This window comes from Schistocerca nitens, chromosome 3 (assembly GCF_023898315.1).
Source record: "Schistocerca nitens isolate TAMUIC-IGC-003100 chromosome 3, iqSchNite1.1, whole genome shotgun sequence".
NCBI classification, from domain to species: Eukaryota; Metazoa; Arthropoda; class Insecta; order Orthoptera; family Acrididae; genus Schistocerca; species Schistocerca nitens.
In genome coordinates, this window is record NC_064616.1 from 291,916,680 (window position 1) to 291,934,047 (window position 17,368).

Below are 17,368 nucleotides of genomic sequence, written 5' to 3' on the forward strand. Positions count from 1 at the left end.
ACTAGAATTATTATTATGTAATGTATATAATCATATTCAGATATTATTTTGATAGTGAAATTTACCCAAGGGCAATAAAGCAGTCGTGAAAATACATACTGTGCATTGAAACAAGTATTCAAATGCTTCAAGTTTCTGAACTTTAAGTACCCCCCTAGGTTATGAAATATGCTGGCAACAAACAGACTTAGTGTTTCAGAGGCTACAATATTTATTTCACATGTGATGTAAATACATAAGGTTCATTCTACCAGTTAAACAAAAACTATACATATATATTCATCACTTTACACTGTGATGAAATTATTCCAACATGATGGATTTTTTTGCCATGATACTTTACTAAGGACTGAGTGGTAATACATACTGAGTATTTTTAAAAAAAAAGTATTCAAACAACTATGTTCTCACTTTGGAGTGTCTCTCTAAATGAAAAAATAACAGTATGCTGGCAAGAAACAGACTTGCTGTTTCAGATGATGCGATATATATATTTTGTACATGATTTAATTACACAGCATACACTGCACCAGTGAAACAAAAGTTATATGTATTCATCTGTTTATGATATGCTAAAATTGTTACCATGTAACGTAGACAGTTATATTTGGGTATTGTGATACTTGGCCATGGATGTTGTGTGGGGACATATAAAAGGATTGAAAATACATAATACACATTTCAAAAAGAATTCAAAAGGTTCAACATTCTGAGTTTGAAGCATCTCTCTAGATGAAATAATGTGCTGGCAACAGGTGGACCTGGTTTTACAATATATATCCCATGCATGAAGTAAATACACAGCATACATCACATCGCTTAATAAAAAATTATGCAGATCTGAAAGATTTTGTATTTGAAAACATCAATTTCTGGCCTTGAAGTTTGCCAGAGAACAATTAATTTGATCTATGTAGCATACTTAAAAAGTATTCATATGCATCAGAAGTGTTTTCTAGGAAGAAATTCTCTTCCCTTGAGTAATTTTTGAGTGAATAGTTGTGCTAGCATGCACCAAGAGATCAGATGAACTAGAAGGGAGTGAATGTATGGATTCTGCAATTTTTGGCTTGCAAGCTAGCAAATCAGCACAGTGCAAGGAGGCTAGCACAGGTAATATACAAGATAGGGAGCAGTCAAGGATGGAAGGGTCCAAGCACAGGTAGTCAGCTTAGGCTACAATGAAATCACACCCAGCTTGGCCTGTGGCAATCATGTCTGTAGCAGCAAATTTTATCAGTATATTTGTCTCATCAACAAACATTACAGGTTTAAAAGAGTCCTCCATTGTCCCCAGTAAATCATTTATGTAGATCAAGAATGGCAGCGAACCAAGTGCCAAATCTAATGGTATGCCACATTTAATGTTTCTCCATTCTGAATTTAAGCTTGTTCATGTCATATCATTTGCAAATGTGTTGAATGCATGTAGTCTACAGGAAGAATATACCTAAAATCAGTATTATATTCCTCAATACACAGAAGAATTTTGTGCTCTCGAAATGCAAAAATTTATTATGGTGTATTACTGCTGCCATGTTCTGGTCTCTGAATAATGCATATAGCAGACCCATAACATCATGTTTGTGATGTTAAATATACCTATATGTGTCCAAAGAGCACACAGAATGAAAAACAGTTTTGCAAACTGACCGACCTATCCCCATCATCTACCACGCAAAGCAAGCATGTTACAGGCACTCCCTCCGGGATATTATGAGAAGGTGACTACCATCCTCCCCAGATGGGTCAACATAAAACTTAGTTTTTCTCTAGTACGTTTAAATGCTTATAATATACTGGTTGATAAGTTCTATTACCAAGTAGTATCAGATAGCATGAAGATGAATTAAGAGATTTCCACAGAAGAGTTCACAGACTGGTTATACAGACATAATTAGGTGACCATACAGAGTGAAATTAGGGCAGTGGTGGTTCATCTTATGGCACAACAGAGCAATGAACTCCATAGAATTATTGGCGCCAGAGAAAATTTTACAGTGCATAAAGATTTTCAACTTAAAATAATATATTCTCCTGCCTCCATGACATATAATTATGGTAATATGTATGAATATCCCTGCTGATGTGTATAATCATGTTTGAATCTGGCAGTCAGCTCTTATGTGCTCAACTCAACCCATGTGCAAAATCTGGCTGCACCACCACTCCTGGAGACCACAGTCCAGCTGCTGAGTTCATTGGAAAGGGCTGAGAGAGGAGTGGAGGCCAGGAAATGTTTTATATCCTGAGTATTGGAGCAACACTCCAGTGTGTATCCATCAGAGCCTCCACTTCTCCTCCTGCTGCTGAACCTTGCCAAAGTGCAGTTCTTCTTCCTCCCCAGTTGATGCATTGATATGACACATAAATATCACATTTTGAATCAAATTCATATCTACACTATTCTGTAACTTATAATATCTGTTGTGTCATTGACCCATGTGAGCTATTATACTTCTGAAACTGCAACAGTAAGAGTGTAGTCAACAATGACAGGCAGAAGTTTTACCATATTTGTTGCAGTAAAGTTTCCCATTCTATGATAAGCTTTTATAGTTTGTTATGTGCAAGAATTTTATATTGTTGTGTTTTTGAAGATACAAATTCTACAGCGTCTACAGTGCAATTCAGGATTTATGATATTTCAGTGCAGAGACTTAAGAGAAATTAGTTTCAGTTTACCTTTCCTGTCACTTGAAGATAAACTTCATGTCAAGGACCTGGGGAGACAAACACTGGAAATCATGTTAGTCAAGAAAACTAAAACAAACATAGACTGGTAATGTGGTTGTGATATCACAAACAAATTGTATTGTTTTCCATGTTTGTTCCAAAAGGAATGCCAGGGGTTAAATTACTTGGACACTAAGAGGCAATGGCAGTCTTTGACATTTACTGTATTACAGAAGATGAAGAAACATAAGTGAGCTAAATCACATATGGCAGCACAGACAGAGCACAACCTCATAGCGGAACACATTATCAGATGACAACTGGATAGTGCTTATAGGCTGTCAAGTGAAAGACACAATGATCAGATTCCCAAAAATCATCATGTACTCTCAAAAATTGTGCATTGTATTAAATTTTGTGGTGCTATTGAGCTTGCGCTTCAAGGAAATGACAAACACAGTTACTCATCAAAGCCTGAAATTTTCCACAGTCTTACAAATTTTACTGCTGAACTTGACGTTGTGCTTAATGATCACTTTTGAAGCCTACTGTTTTCAAAGACACTTCTAAACAATGCCTGTGTTGTTCACTGGTATACACATAAGTTGAATCTAATTTTAGACTTAGCAATGTGTCAGAATATGGACATCAGAATTTTTATTACCTTAGAGAGCTTCTTAGTTTTTTTACGTAATTATTCACAGTGCATAGCAACACTAATTGACATAGTGAACAGAAAAGTCCCTCATGTTTCCAACATAAGATTGAATTTTAAATAAAGAAATGCGCAAATTGTGTAAGAAAATAGAGTGTCACTTGCAGAATGCTTGGACAAAATTGAGCTTACATCTTGAAAATTACTACAATTACTCAAGCGAGAGTGCTCTGCCTGAAATTAGAGTGTCCAGTATTTCAATTTTGGTTTCCGTGTTCAAACATATTATGGCACATGTTGACATATGCTACAGTCAATTACAAAAAATGAGCAGTTGACCCACTGAACACATAAAGAGATACAACATTTCAAAAGAGCCGTAAAAGATATACAAGGTAGCATCATTGACACATTTCCCACATCCAGAAAGTTGATGCATCCTGCTAAGAGACAGAAAGGGAAATGAAATTCCAAAAACTATTGTTGCAAAAGAAGTGTATGATACAAATATTGCTCAGGTTGCTAAATGCTTAGATGTCATAAGGCAACTTACTGCTGCAACTTTATTTAATTATGAAAAGTTTGTTTCATATTCTGCAGTAACCAAATAATATGTAAAACCATTCCAAACAACACAAATAATGTTTTGTTCATAAACCTTGAAACAATAACAGAAATAAGCCTCTTGTGAGTCCACACATAACAAGACAAAAGAATCATACAGAAGGTGCAACATAAATGATACAAAGAACAACTGATGTGAGTGGTACAAACAAAGAGAACATAGTGAGACTGCGTCAGCACTGCTCTGCATGTGTATAGGTGTGAGTCAGTGGTAGATGATGAGGCATGAGGCAGAAACCATCCCAAGTACACACCACCTACAGGCAGCCACTGCGCCCCCCCCCCCCCCCACACACACACACACAGCATTCCAAAAATATTGCTGAAGAGATCTTGTGAAATATATCCCTTCCTTGTAACAATATCAGAAGGAAAGTTTGCTACTCACCATATAGCGGCAATGCTGAGTCGCTCATGATAGGCACAACAAAATGATTCACACAATTACAGCTTTTGGCTATAAAGGCCTTTGTCAACAGTAGACACACGTACACACATGCACACACACACACACACACACTCACGCAAACACAACTTGCACACACATCTGCAGTCTCAGAACTGACACCACACTGCGAGCAGCAGCACCAGTGCATGATGGGAGTGGCAACTGGGTGGGGGTAAGGAGTAGGCAGGGGTGGGGTGGGGAGAGGGAGGGGGAGGGATAGTATGGTGGGAGTGGCAGACAGTGAAGTGTTGCAGTTTAGACAGAGGGCAGGAGAGAAGGTGTGGAGGGGGGAGGGGTTAAGTAGTGGAAAGGAGAAAAATAAAAAGAAAAGACTGGGTGTGGTGGTGAAATGACAGCTGTGTAGTGTTGGAATGGGAACAGGGAGGGGGCTGGATGGGTGAGAACAGTGACTAACAAAGGCTGAGGCCAGGAGGGTTAGGGGAATGTAGGATGTATTGCAGGTGAAGTTCCCACCTGCGTAATTCACAAAAGCTAGTGTTGGTGGGAAGGATCCATATGGCACAAGCTGTGAAGCAGTAATTGAGATGAGGGCTATCATGTTTGGCAGCGTGTTCAGCAACAGGGTGATCCACTTGTTTTTTGGCCAGTTTGTCGGTGGCTGTTCATGCGGACAGACAGCTTGTTGGTTGCCATGCCTAAATAGAATGCAGCACAGTGGTTGCAGCTTAGCTTGTAAATCACATGACTGGTTTCACAGGTAGCCCTGCCTTTGATGGGATAGGTGATGTTAGTGACCGGGCTGAAGTAGGTGGTGGTACAAAGATGTATGGGAAGGTCTTGCATCTACGTCTATTACAGGGGTATGAACCATGAAGTAAGGGATTGGGAGCAGGGGTTGTGTAAGGATGGACGAGTATACTGTGTAGGTTCGGTGGATGGTGGAATACCATGGTAGGAGGGGTGGGAAGGATAGTGGGCTGGACATTTCCCATTTCGGGGCACGACGAGAGGTAATCGAAACCCTGGTGGAGAATGTAATTCAGTTGCTCCAGTCCAGCATGGTGCTGAGTGACGAGGGGAATGCTCCTCTGTGGCCGGACTGTGGGACTTTGGGAGGTGGCGGGAGACTGGAAAGATAAGTCACAGGAGATTTGTTTTTGTACAAGGATGGGAGGATAATTACAGTCAGTGAAGGCTTCAATGAGACCCTTGGTATATTTTGAGTGTGACTGCTCATCACTGCAGATGCAATGACCACGGGTGGCTAGGCTGTACGAAAGGGACTTCTCAGTATGGAATGGGTGGCAGCTGTCGAAGTGGAGGTATTGCAAGTGGTTAGTAGTTTTGATATGGATGAAGGTACTGATGTAGCCATCTCTGAGGTGGAGGTCAACATCTAGGAAGGTGGCTTGTTGGGTTGAGTAGGACCAGGTGAGGCAAATGGGGGAGAAGTTGTTGAGGTTCTGGAGGAATGTGAATAAGGTGTCCTCACCTTCAATCCAGATAGCAAAGATGTCATCAATGAATCTGAACCAGGTGAGGGGTTTAGGATTCTGGGTTTTTAGGAAGGATTCCTCTAGATGGCCCAAGAATAGGTTAGCATAGGATGGTGCCATGCAGATGCCCATAGCCATACTGCAGATTTGTTTGTAGGTAATGCCTTCAAAGGAGAAGTAATTGTGGGTGAGGGTATAGTTGGTCATGGAGACTAGGAAGGAGGTTGTTGGCTAGGAACCCATAGGGCATCTGGAAAGGTAGTGTTCAATAGCAGTAAGGCCATGGGCATTAGGAATGTTAGTGTACAGGGAGGTGGCATCAATAGTGATGAGCAGGGCACGGTGTGGTAAAGGGACAGGAACTATGGAGAGTCGGTCGAGGAAATGGTTGGTATCATTTATATAGAAGGACTACCTGTGAAATCTGTCATGTGATTTACAAGCTAAGCTGCAACCACTGTGCTGCATTGTATGTAGGCAGGACAACCAACGAGCTGTCTGTCTGCATGGACAGCCACCGACAAACTGTGGCCAAACAACAAGTGGACCACCCTGTCGCTGAACACTGTGCCAAACATGATATCCCTCATCTCAATGACTGCTTCACAACATGTGCCAACACCAGCTTTTCTGAATTACACAGGTGGGAACTTTTCCTGCAATACATCCTACGTTCCTGTAACTCTCCTGGCCTCAACCTTCATTAGTCACTGTTCTCACCCATCCAGCACCTCCCTGTTCTCATTCCAGCACTACACAGCTGTCATTTCACCGCCACACCCAGTCTTTTAATTTCTTTTTATTTCTCTCCTTTCCGCTACTTAACCCCTCCCACCTACGCACCTTCTCTCCTGCCCTCCATTTAAATTGCAACACTTCACTGTCCACCACTCCCACCATACTATCCCTCCCCCTCCCCGCCCCTGCCTCCTCCTTACTCCCACCCTGTCAACCCTCCCATCATGCACTGGTGCTGCTGCTTGCAGTGTGGTTTCAGTTCTCTGAAACTGCAGATGTGTGTGCAAGTTTTGTTTGCGTGAGTGTGTGCGTGTGTGCGCGCATGTGTGTACGTATGTGTACTGTTGACAAAGGCCTTTATAGCCAAAAGCTGTAATTGTGTGAATCATTTTGTTGTGCCTATCACGAGCGACTCAGCATCTCCGCTATATGGTGAGTAGCAAACTTTCCTTCTCTGATATTGTTACAAGGAAGGGATATATTTCACAAGATCTCTTCAGCAATATTTTTGGAAATCAAGTTGCATATACAGTATGCTGCTGCTAGTGCATGTGAGTGTGAGTGTGCTGAGTGTAGTGTCAATGTGCACATTTATAGTAGCAACTTTCCTTCTTTGGTATTGTTACATTCCATCCTGGATTTTCCATTGTTTGATATCCCTTCCTTGGATGCAATAAGCTGGAAACAGAGCTTCAAATACTGCATATGAGGAATGAGTTTAGGACTCTCACAGGTTCTGTACCTCTTCTGAAACCCCTGTCTGAAAATAAGTTTCAGGAACCCTTTGGAGAAATAATGAAACTCCAGAAAGTGATTGTAACAATACTGATAACAACGTCAGAGGAGAGTTGATTTTTCTCTACCCTGAAAAAAACAAACATTTTCCTGCAAACTACTGTGAGTCAAGAGAGGCTAACATCACTAGCAGCAATCTCCATCAAGAAAGATTTAGTATGCAGTACTGTATACTTCAAAGAATGTCTTAGTGACAGATTCTCTGCTCGTGAGGAGAGGCGATTTCATAAAAATATTCATCAAAAAGTAAGTGTATTTCTCTACAATATTTAGTTTGTTATTAGGTTTTAGCCTTATATTTAGTCATTTAGAACACTGAAGTCAATTTTCCAGTGAACCCCCATATAAAATCCACAAACTGCCATTAAAGCAGGGTATTAGAATAGTAACTGCTTATATCTTTTTAATATATCAGCTAAGGATGATATTAATAAAATAAGTAAGTAAAGTTGCAAAAATATGTATTCAATGAAGTGCATAAATTTCAAATGCAAAACAATTGTTACATTTTATTAACTGCGTTCACCTTTCTAACTGAGAGGTCAGCACGGCTGACTGTAATGCGGAAGATCCAGGTCCAATTCCTGGTACTTCCAGCTATTTTTATTTGGGGGGGGGGGGGGGGGGGGAGGGATGGGGTGGGAAGGGGGGGAGGGGGGGGAGCACTTGTATGGGGTGCACTCAGCCTCATGAGGCCAACAGAGGAGCTACTCGACTAATTAGTGGTGGATCCAAGGTCAAGAAACCCAACAACAATCGAGAAGGTGGTGTGCTGACCACATATCCATCCAAACTGCATCCGATGACGCCACTGGCACAGGATAACAGGGCAGTCAGTCAGGCCCAATTGACACATCTTGGGCCATAAGTCAGATCTTTTCTTTACCTTATATTAATTGCAGATTGAATACGGCTGTCTAATCACAAGATATGTATTTTACAAACATGAATTGGGTCACAACATATTGTATAGTATAAATATCATTATGCACATTAAGTAAATTATGTTTAAAGAAGACCACAGATACAAATATGTCAGTAATGAGCAAAATTTGAACATGAAATATTTGTCAAAAATAAATCTTTAAAGTGTATGTGGATTTAAGTTAAACTTACAGGACAAAATATCAGTCCCCCTTTTAAAAGAGCACAATGGTTACCTCAGAGCACTGTGGATGGTGTAGAACTAGTACCAGGTGGCACTGATGTAAGATATATGTCATTGTGATTTTTGTGTGTGTGTGTGTGTGTGTGTGTGTGTGTGTGTGTGTGTGTGTGTGTGTGCCAATCAGTTGTATTGAATTGGCAAAGTAAGATGGATTGATACGAAGACTGTGACAGACTGGCAGAATGGAGTTATTTGCTGTATCAATGCTGATGCATTTACAACAAATGGTGTATCACTCACAGCCATGTAACATGGCTTAGAAACAGTGCTCATAAAATGATTGTAACACACAGGGATTGGAGACAAATGTCATGCCTTGGCAATAAGAACTGGTTTCTTATCCAACAGGAATTGCTGATATCAGAGTATTCAGGACCATCTCAACCAGTTTTTGAGTGAATATTGTGAAGGAACCTATGTGCGGTGGACATTTGGAGACATGTACTGTGCAAAAAGTGATATTTTCAATGGCCCAAATAATACAGAATCTGTACAGTAGCTGACTGGAGACATTTAGCATAGTCCAACAAGTCACTAAGCTGTCTCTTTTCAAATGATGCAAGACCTCAAGTTCACTGAGAGTCCAAAGAAACATTTAATCTACAGTGTGCAGATGGTGTAGTTCAGGCTTGCACTGGTTCTGTTACATTTTGTGGATGTTTTTCATACCATGATCTCTCCCCACTCATCCAGATTACATTGAACGTGAAGCAGGATGATTATTTCCACACTACCACAGACCAAGTGCTGCCATTTCTTCTATATCAGAGTTGGTCATCATGCACCAAACTTCATGCAGGTATGCTGTGTGGACCACATGCAGGCCAAAGCTTAGCCTGTCTTGGCTTTGCTCATTCCTTCCCAGAAGAACTCAATACAGCACGCTATTTCATTTAATATTGTGGTGTGACATTTTTTTGGTTGCAAAACTCATTTTAGTTTGGCAAAATCATGGTGTCAGTGCTGTTTACCCTTTGCTATTTGTTCATGGTATGAAGGACACTGACAGGTCCAGTGGCTGTTTGCAGAAAGAGAGGCAGTCTAGCAATCTACCATCACATGCCTTTAAAAATGAATGGGAATGACAGAGGAGAGGGGTTGAGAATTCTCAATCATATTATGCAGTTGCATAAGCAGTAGTTACTGCAAATTTGGTATGAAATGATATTGCAATACCATGCAGAAAGAATCTGGACTTAGTTGACAATGAAAGAACAAAAAATTGCAATGATTGATACATGGTACCCATTGTTCTAAATGCCAAGAAACATTTTGTGTTAAATTTGCGGGCATGGAGCTCATGAAAAAATTGGTATGAATATCGAGATTTTGGAAGTCACATGCATTCCACTGCCAGTTGCAATGTTTTATGATTGAACTGAATGAAGAGTATAGAGACGACCTATATTACTGCAAGGGACATGCCTGGAAAGAGTTTTTTTTATTTAAAACGCACTATCGGTGAATTTATGAAGGGGAAGAAAAAGAAAAAAAAAAAAGAGAAGAAAGAGTGCAGGAATGAAAATTAGAATAACCAGAATGGACTGCAAAGCTTGCATTTTAAGTGAACTTTACTGCACACTGCCTGCAGTAAATCATTGCAAGGTGAGAAACAACTTTCTGGTTTAATGAGGGTGCATTTAAAAAGAAAATTGCCTTATAGGGGCACATTTGACAGACAGAGTCCAGTCTCCTAAACTCACTGCAATTAAAGAAAACATGTGACCTGGAAATAATTACAAGGAAAGTACCCAACATTTTGAAGGCACTGTCAATCTTACACCTGTTTTTAAGACCTTACTGCTGGTAAACCTTTCAGGATGTTTTCAAGACCACCATTTCAGTGGAAAGCACCCCTGTGCATGTGCAACATAATTCCTGTTTTAAAGTCAAATCCTTTTATATTATAATTGTACAGAATGTATATATTGCTTTCCTCAGCTTGAGTTTCCATGTCTCCATAATGAGGTTGAAAAAGTGCATCAATTCTGATCAATGTATCTGTGTGAAAACCTTTTTCCATTATGAAATTAAATAAGTCACAATTAAATGGCAACCTGAGTATGAAAATCCTTGAAAATGTCTGGGTCTGTTCATATGTGACAGTTTGTACCAGATTTGAGTTCAGCATGCCAAAAATAATACTGAAAATTTGTTATCTTTATGATCTATGTTGTTGAGAAATGTGAAATATAAAACCAAGTTGCATGCAGTGTGACTGAACTACCATTTAAATTTGCACATTCACAGTTTCCCCTCCTACCCTCCTTGTACTCAGACAGCATGGTGTGGCAGGGGGGGAGAACTGTGCAGTGAGGCTGAACACAATGGCACTCGTGCCAGAGCATGACTCGCAAGCTGAATTCTTAGCCACCCCTGTTTTATATCTTCATGGTGAGTATGCTGTGAACACTCCTGTCTTCCAAGTTGACAACAGTTGTGTTTGCAGGGTTTCACATGTACCCTCCTATTTTGAAAAACACTCAGGTACCCCATCACACCTCCAATGGCCAACTATATCACCTGATCTTAATCCTGTAGGAAATGTCTGACACTATTGGGAACAGTGGGTGAAATGTGTCAGTCATCATCCTCACAATTTAGTAGCTCTGTAGGCTCTAATCATCAATGAATGGCCTCAGCTGAATATTGCACACTTGAAGAAACTTGTGGACACTCTCACTTACAAAACTGAGGCCATTATCAAAACTAAATGCAATGATACACAATATAAGCATGACGTCTCCTGTGAGTGACTAACTTAATGGATATTGCATGAAGACACTTGAATAATATCTGTAACAGTTTGTAGAATCACATACTCATATTAAGCCAGCACTAACCTGGAATTTAAATATATACATGACAAGCTCAACTCAAATCAGAATCACACCACTAGCTTCTGACTCAGTCATGAAAATGGTGAAATGATAAAATATCATCTGCAGTACAATACAACAAGCAGGACATCTATTACACTGAAAAGATTATAAATAAAACTTCTTCATACAATGTAGCCTTCAGTTGAGTACTTCTGCTTCTAATTTGGTGTTGCATGCACATTATTCTACACTGGAGGGCTGTTATTAATATTTAAATCTCAATGTGAATTTATTGGAAAATTTGTTTAGTTGTAGATACTTTTCAACTAGATAACTGGGTTCAGTGAGGTGAGCAATACAGTGAGGTGTGGACAGGGAATATTTGTTCTCAGTACTTATTTAGCTGCACTGTCCTTATACAAGACATACTCTGCAAATATGGTGGTAAGATATTCCACTTCCATATAAAGTACTTAAATACAGCATACACAGCAATGTATTTACCATATTATCTAGGCTCTGCAGACAGGATTCAACGCCAGAAAGTACATTACTTCCTTCGTATGGTAATCTACCAGCAAACGTCCAATCTTGCACCAAATTATGCCCTTCACTGCTCATTAGATATTGTAATGTACTGTAAGCAGAAGGCACTGCCAGACCTTGTGCCAAAACTTGGAAAACTGCTGCTCTAACACCACAATAGTTGTCACCACGTATACGCCGTAAATGAGAAACTCCCAGTGTTGATGGTATTTCAGCATACCCCTGAAAATAATGAACTAGTCTTTAGTTATTATCAAAAATTTCTGTAACCTGGTGGAAATATTATTGTTCATTAACAGTCATGTAAAATGTATCTCCTTTGAGAAATATAAGGAGTGTCCATAATTAAAGTTACAGTTTCAAAACACTTTAGAAAGAAAACCACTACTCAGAATGACATTAAATTTGAACTGCTCATTATTGGTGCAAGGCGAAAGATCATGAGGAACAAAATAAATGAAAATTTGACTGGCAGATGGCACTGTAAATATCAGAATATGCACACCAATAGATGGCTGTTCCTCAGTTTGTCCGAGATGCCCAACATGACTTTCTCCATGAAGGATCACATGCTGCTGGTAGAGCTCTTTTAGAAGAAAGGTGACTGTGCACCAGTAGCCATGCAGAAATTCCACACACACAATGGTATGAAAAATGGCATTAGTTTGATGTCTGCTAAGGGTCTGGAGAAAAGGATCACAAAATTAAACAGACAGATTCTTTTAAAACGCAATGTGACAGAGGGAGGAAAGCAATTGATCTGATGTCTGCCAAACACATGCCCACAGAATTGCATGAGGGGTCGAGTGGTGGTGTGCAAACATACAGTGCATGAGAACTTGCCTGAATGTTTTACATGCCTGTGAGTACAGTGCATAAAATCCTATGAAACATCCTGTTTTACTATCCATATAAAATTTTCCACATTTGGGAGCTGATTCCTGCTGATGTGTATGCAAGACAAACATTTGCTCTGCAATTTCTTGCTTACATGAACGTGGACAATGAATGGCCATGGACCATTCTGTGGACAGATGAAGCCCATTTCCACCTCCAAGGACATGTCAGTATGCAGCATTGCAGATTATTATTATTATTATTATTATTATTATTATTATTATTTTAAGGAGAAGAGATCTGCAGGTCCTGTTAGATGTACCATCACTGATAAATGCTATGACAGTCTTTTGCACATCAGTGTCATTTCAGTCCTTCAACAGCATGGATGTGTGGATAGGATCACTTTTATTCAAGGTGGTGCTCCTCTGCACATAGCACAGCCAGTGAAATGTGCTGCTGCAGAGGAATTTCAGAAATGCTATAATCATCAGCCATCATTTCCCTACAGCCTGGCCATTCAGATCACCTGATTTTCATCTGTAACTTCTAGCTGTGGGATAAGCTGAAAGATGTTGTGTTCAGTGCCTCAGTTATGAACATAGCTGAATTGAAGGCGCACAATGCATTCTGAATGTCATCCCTGAGACACTCCAATCTGTTGTGGAACAGGCTGTTACTCGATTGCAGCCTGTGGCAGACATCATGCTGAAAAGTCTTGTGCCAGGCTCATAATAATTTGAAACAGCTACTGTTTAGCTTTTTATGTGGTTTTTGGCACCAGAACAATTAAAAAAACAGTGTCATTTTGCTTTATATACAGTTTTTGGACTCAGAATGATTAAAAACTTTTTTTTTCCATCTGATGTGGTACAATCCTGCCATGATAGATGGGCTTACCTTACTAACTGTGCCACAACTGCTGTCACCAAACTTGTGCAGACACAGAGATTGAATGGTTTAGATGGTGTAATGTGCAACTCTAACCAAACTCTAACCATAGACAATGTATTGCAATTCATCAATCATTTGTAGCCAAGACCATTTACATTAAGAACCACTGCTTCAGTAATATGCTATTCAAATTTTGACATCATTCTAAACAGTGGTTCTCTTTCTACAGCATTTTGAAACTGGAAGTTTAATTATGGTCATCCTATATTACATCACTTTATTCAGCATTATTAACAGTGACAGACATATGGAAATACTAAATGTTATGATATACTATGAATAAATTAAGTTAATCTCTCCAAAGTAATCAAATTTGCGAGAGTTTGAAATAAGCTTTGTGTTAAATAACATTCACATTGCTTGAAGGGGTTTCATGCATTGCACTGAATGGTGTTATTGAAAATGCAGTTTCCTTTACATTATCTGATGCAGTGTCAGAGAACTCCACATGCAGTTATTATGCTGAGAAAGCCTCAAACAGTACATTATTCACAGTTTATTTCCTAGTGACATTCTGCTGCCCCACCAATGTACAAAATATCCTGGTCCATCCTTATCCCACATCTACTCCCAGTTACTTAAACATGGGTCATATCCTTGTGGAAGATTCAGGTGCAAGGCCTGTTCTATATATTCCACTCAACAGCTCCTACTCCAGACCTATAAATGACACATTTTACCCTACAGAAGCTGGATCACTGACAAATCCATGCATATCTTATAGCTTTGATGCAGCTTTTGCACCGTTTTTTTATGTAGGCATTACCATCATCAAATTGAAGCCAGATTGGAGATGATCAGCTTATTGGTAGAGTATACCACTAAGAACAACAAAATCAACTGAGGTTTACCAACCCAGATGTCATCTGGATCTTCATACTAATACACCCTTTTCTGAATAAATTATTAGATCATAATCTCTGTCCACCACTTTCCTCCATCAATTTTTTTTATGTACACGTTATATCATTCATAGGAGAAATGTCACAGTATACCACATAAAGCTATAGAGCCCTCTGTGTTGCTGCTTACGCCTGACCTTGATGAAATGGGTATTATGGGACTTTTATATTGTGGGTGATGAACACTGTATGATTTATGTTGTTGTTGTTGTTGTTGTTGTTGTTGTTGTCTTCAGTCCTGAGACTGGTTTTATGCAGCTCTCCATGTTACTCTATCCTGTGCAAGCTTCATCTCCCAGTACATATCGAAACCTACATCCTTCTGAATCTGTTTAGTGTATTCATCTCTTGGTCTCCCTCTTCGATTTTTACCCTCCACGATGCCCTCCAATACTAAATTGATGATCCCTTGATGCCTCAGAACATGTCCTACCAACCGATCCCTTCTTCTAGTCAAGTTGTGCCACAAACTTCTCTTCTCCCCAATCCTATTCAATACTTCCTCATTAGTTATGTGATCTACCCATCTAATCTTCAGCATTCTTCTGTAGCACCACATTTCAAAAGCTTCTATTCTCTTCTTGTCCAAAGTATTTATCGTCCATGTTTCACTTCCATACATGGCTACACTCCATACAAATACTTTCAGAAGTGAGTTCCTGACACTTAAATCTATACTCGATGTTAACAAATTTCTCTTCTTCAGAAACGCTTTCCTTGCCATTGCCAGTCTACATTTTATAGCCTCTCTACTTCGACGATCATCAGTTATTTTGCTCCCCAAATAGCAAAACTCGTTTACTACTAAAAGTGTCTCATTTCCTAATCTAATTCCCTCAGCATCACCCAACTTAATTTGACTACATTCCATTATCCTCATTTTGCTTCTGTTGATGTTCATCTTATATCCTCTTTCCAAAACACTATCCATTCTGTTCAACTGCTCTTCCAAGTCCTTTGCTGTCTCTGACAGAATTACAATGTCATCGGCGAACCTCAAAGTTTTTATTTCTTCTCCATGGATTTTAATACCTACTCTGAATTTTTCTTTTGTTTCCTTCACTGTTTGCTCAATATACAGATTGAATAACATCAGGGAGAGACTACAACCCTGTCTCACTCCCTTCCCAACCACTGCTTCCCTTTCATGTGCCTCTACTTTTATAACTGCTGTCTGGTTTCTGTACAAATTGTAAATAGCCTTTCGCTCCCTGTATTTTACCCCTTCCACCTTCAGAATTTGAAAGAGAGTATTCCAATCAACATTGTCAAAAGCTTTCTCTAAGTCTACAAATGCTAGAAATGTAGGTTTGCCCTTCCTTATTCTAGCTTCTAAGATAAGTCGTAGGGTCAGTATTGCCTCACGTGTTCCGACATTTTCACGGAATCCAAACTGATCTTCCCCGAGGTCGGCTTCTACTAGTTTTTCCATTCACCTGTAAAGAAGTCGTGTTAGTATTTTGCAGCTGTGACTTATTAAACTGATAGTTCGGTAATTTTCACATCTGTCAACACCTGCTTTCTTTGGGATTGGAATTATTATATTCTTCTTGAAGTCTGAGGGTATTTCGCCTGTTTCATACAGCTTGCTCACCAGATGGTAGAGTGTTGTCAGGACTGGCTCTTCCAAGGCCATCAGTAGTTCTACTGGAATGTTGTCTACTCCCGGGGGCCTTGTTTCGACTCAGGTCTTTCAGTGCTCTGTCAAACTCTTCACGCAGTATTGTATCTCCCATTTCATCTACATCCTCTTCCATTTCCATAATATTGTCCTCCAGAACATTGCCCCTGTATAGACCCTCTATATACTCCTTCCACCTTTCTGCTTTCCCTTCTTTGCTTAGAACTGGGTTTCCATCTGAGCTCTTGATTTTCATGCAAGTGGTTCTCTTTTGTCCAAAGGTCTCTCTAATTTTCCTGTAGGCAGTATCTATCTTACCCCTAGTGAGATAAGCCTCTACATCCTTACATTTGTCCTCTAGCCATCCCTGCTTAGCCATTTATATGATTTATATGATGTCTAAATTGCTCATTATTGTATCATCAGACATAGCTCACATAATTATGAAATAGTTTCATTTTGTGAACTTTATGGAAGTATTATTTTATTTTGTTATATGACAACACATAATTTGTACCTGAATCTTCATTTTGTACTATCTCTGTCATATATTATTATATTTACAATTATGGTGTGACTTCCATGTATGTCACCTGATTATGTTTGGACTGCCATATTACTGTGAATGTGCTGTTGCATAAATGGTTTCCTATTTCACTTTGGCATTGTATATTAATGTATCCAGCATACCTTTTAATTGTAACACAGGATGTAACCTTTGAAATGTATGGAAAATCAATGTATCGAAGATACATTAAGTGATTTTCTTTTATTTCATATCACATTTTTCTCCAGTAGTTATCTATAGTGCCATTAGTGTCCAGATTCTTTTCTTGTGAGTCACTATTCACACTGTCCTATCAGTTAACTCTTCTACTTTGCACTGACAACACTGACAAGATACTTTGTATCAATCTGTTACAAAATATGCCTAAACTTGTAATTGTTAATATTATCTGCATCACTGTTTCGTCATACTTTCTTCCTGTTTATACAGTCTCATACTGTCTTCAGTAGCTTCCCCTATATCTCTCAGTTTACGTTTAGATTTTATTAGTAATGGTAACAAGATAAATTGTATTAATTCTATGATCAGGCTATGTAGAAAATAATGACTGCTAGTAT

General features: G+C 39.3%; 1 protein-coding gene across 1 annotated transcript in view; it reads right to left on the reverse strand.

Annotated features, from left to right (window-relative positions):
• LOC126249193 (uncharacterized) overlaps positions 1-17,368 on the reverse strand; it is a 231,976-nt gene that overhangs the window by 27,886 nt on the left and 186,722 nt on the right. The window contains exon 8 of the mRNA XM_049950847.1: positions 11,888-12,151. Coding sequence (XP_049806804.1) covers positions 11,888-12,151 — 264 coding nt within the window. The remainder of the gene's footprint in view (positions 1-11,887; positions 12,152-17,368) is intronic.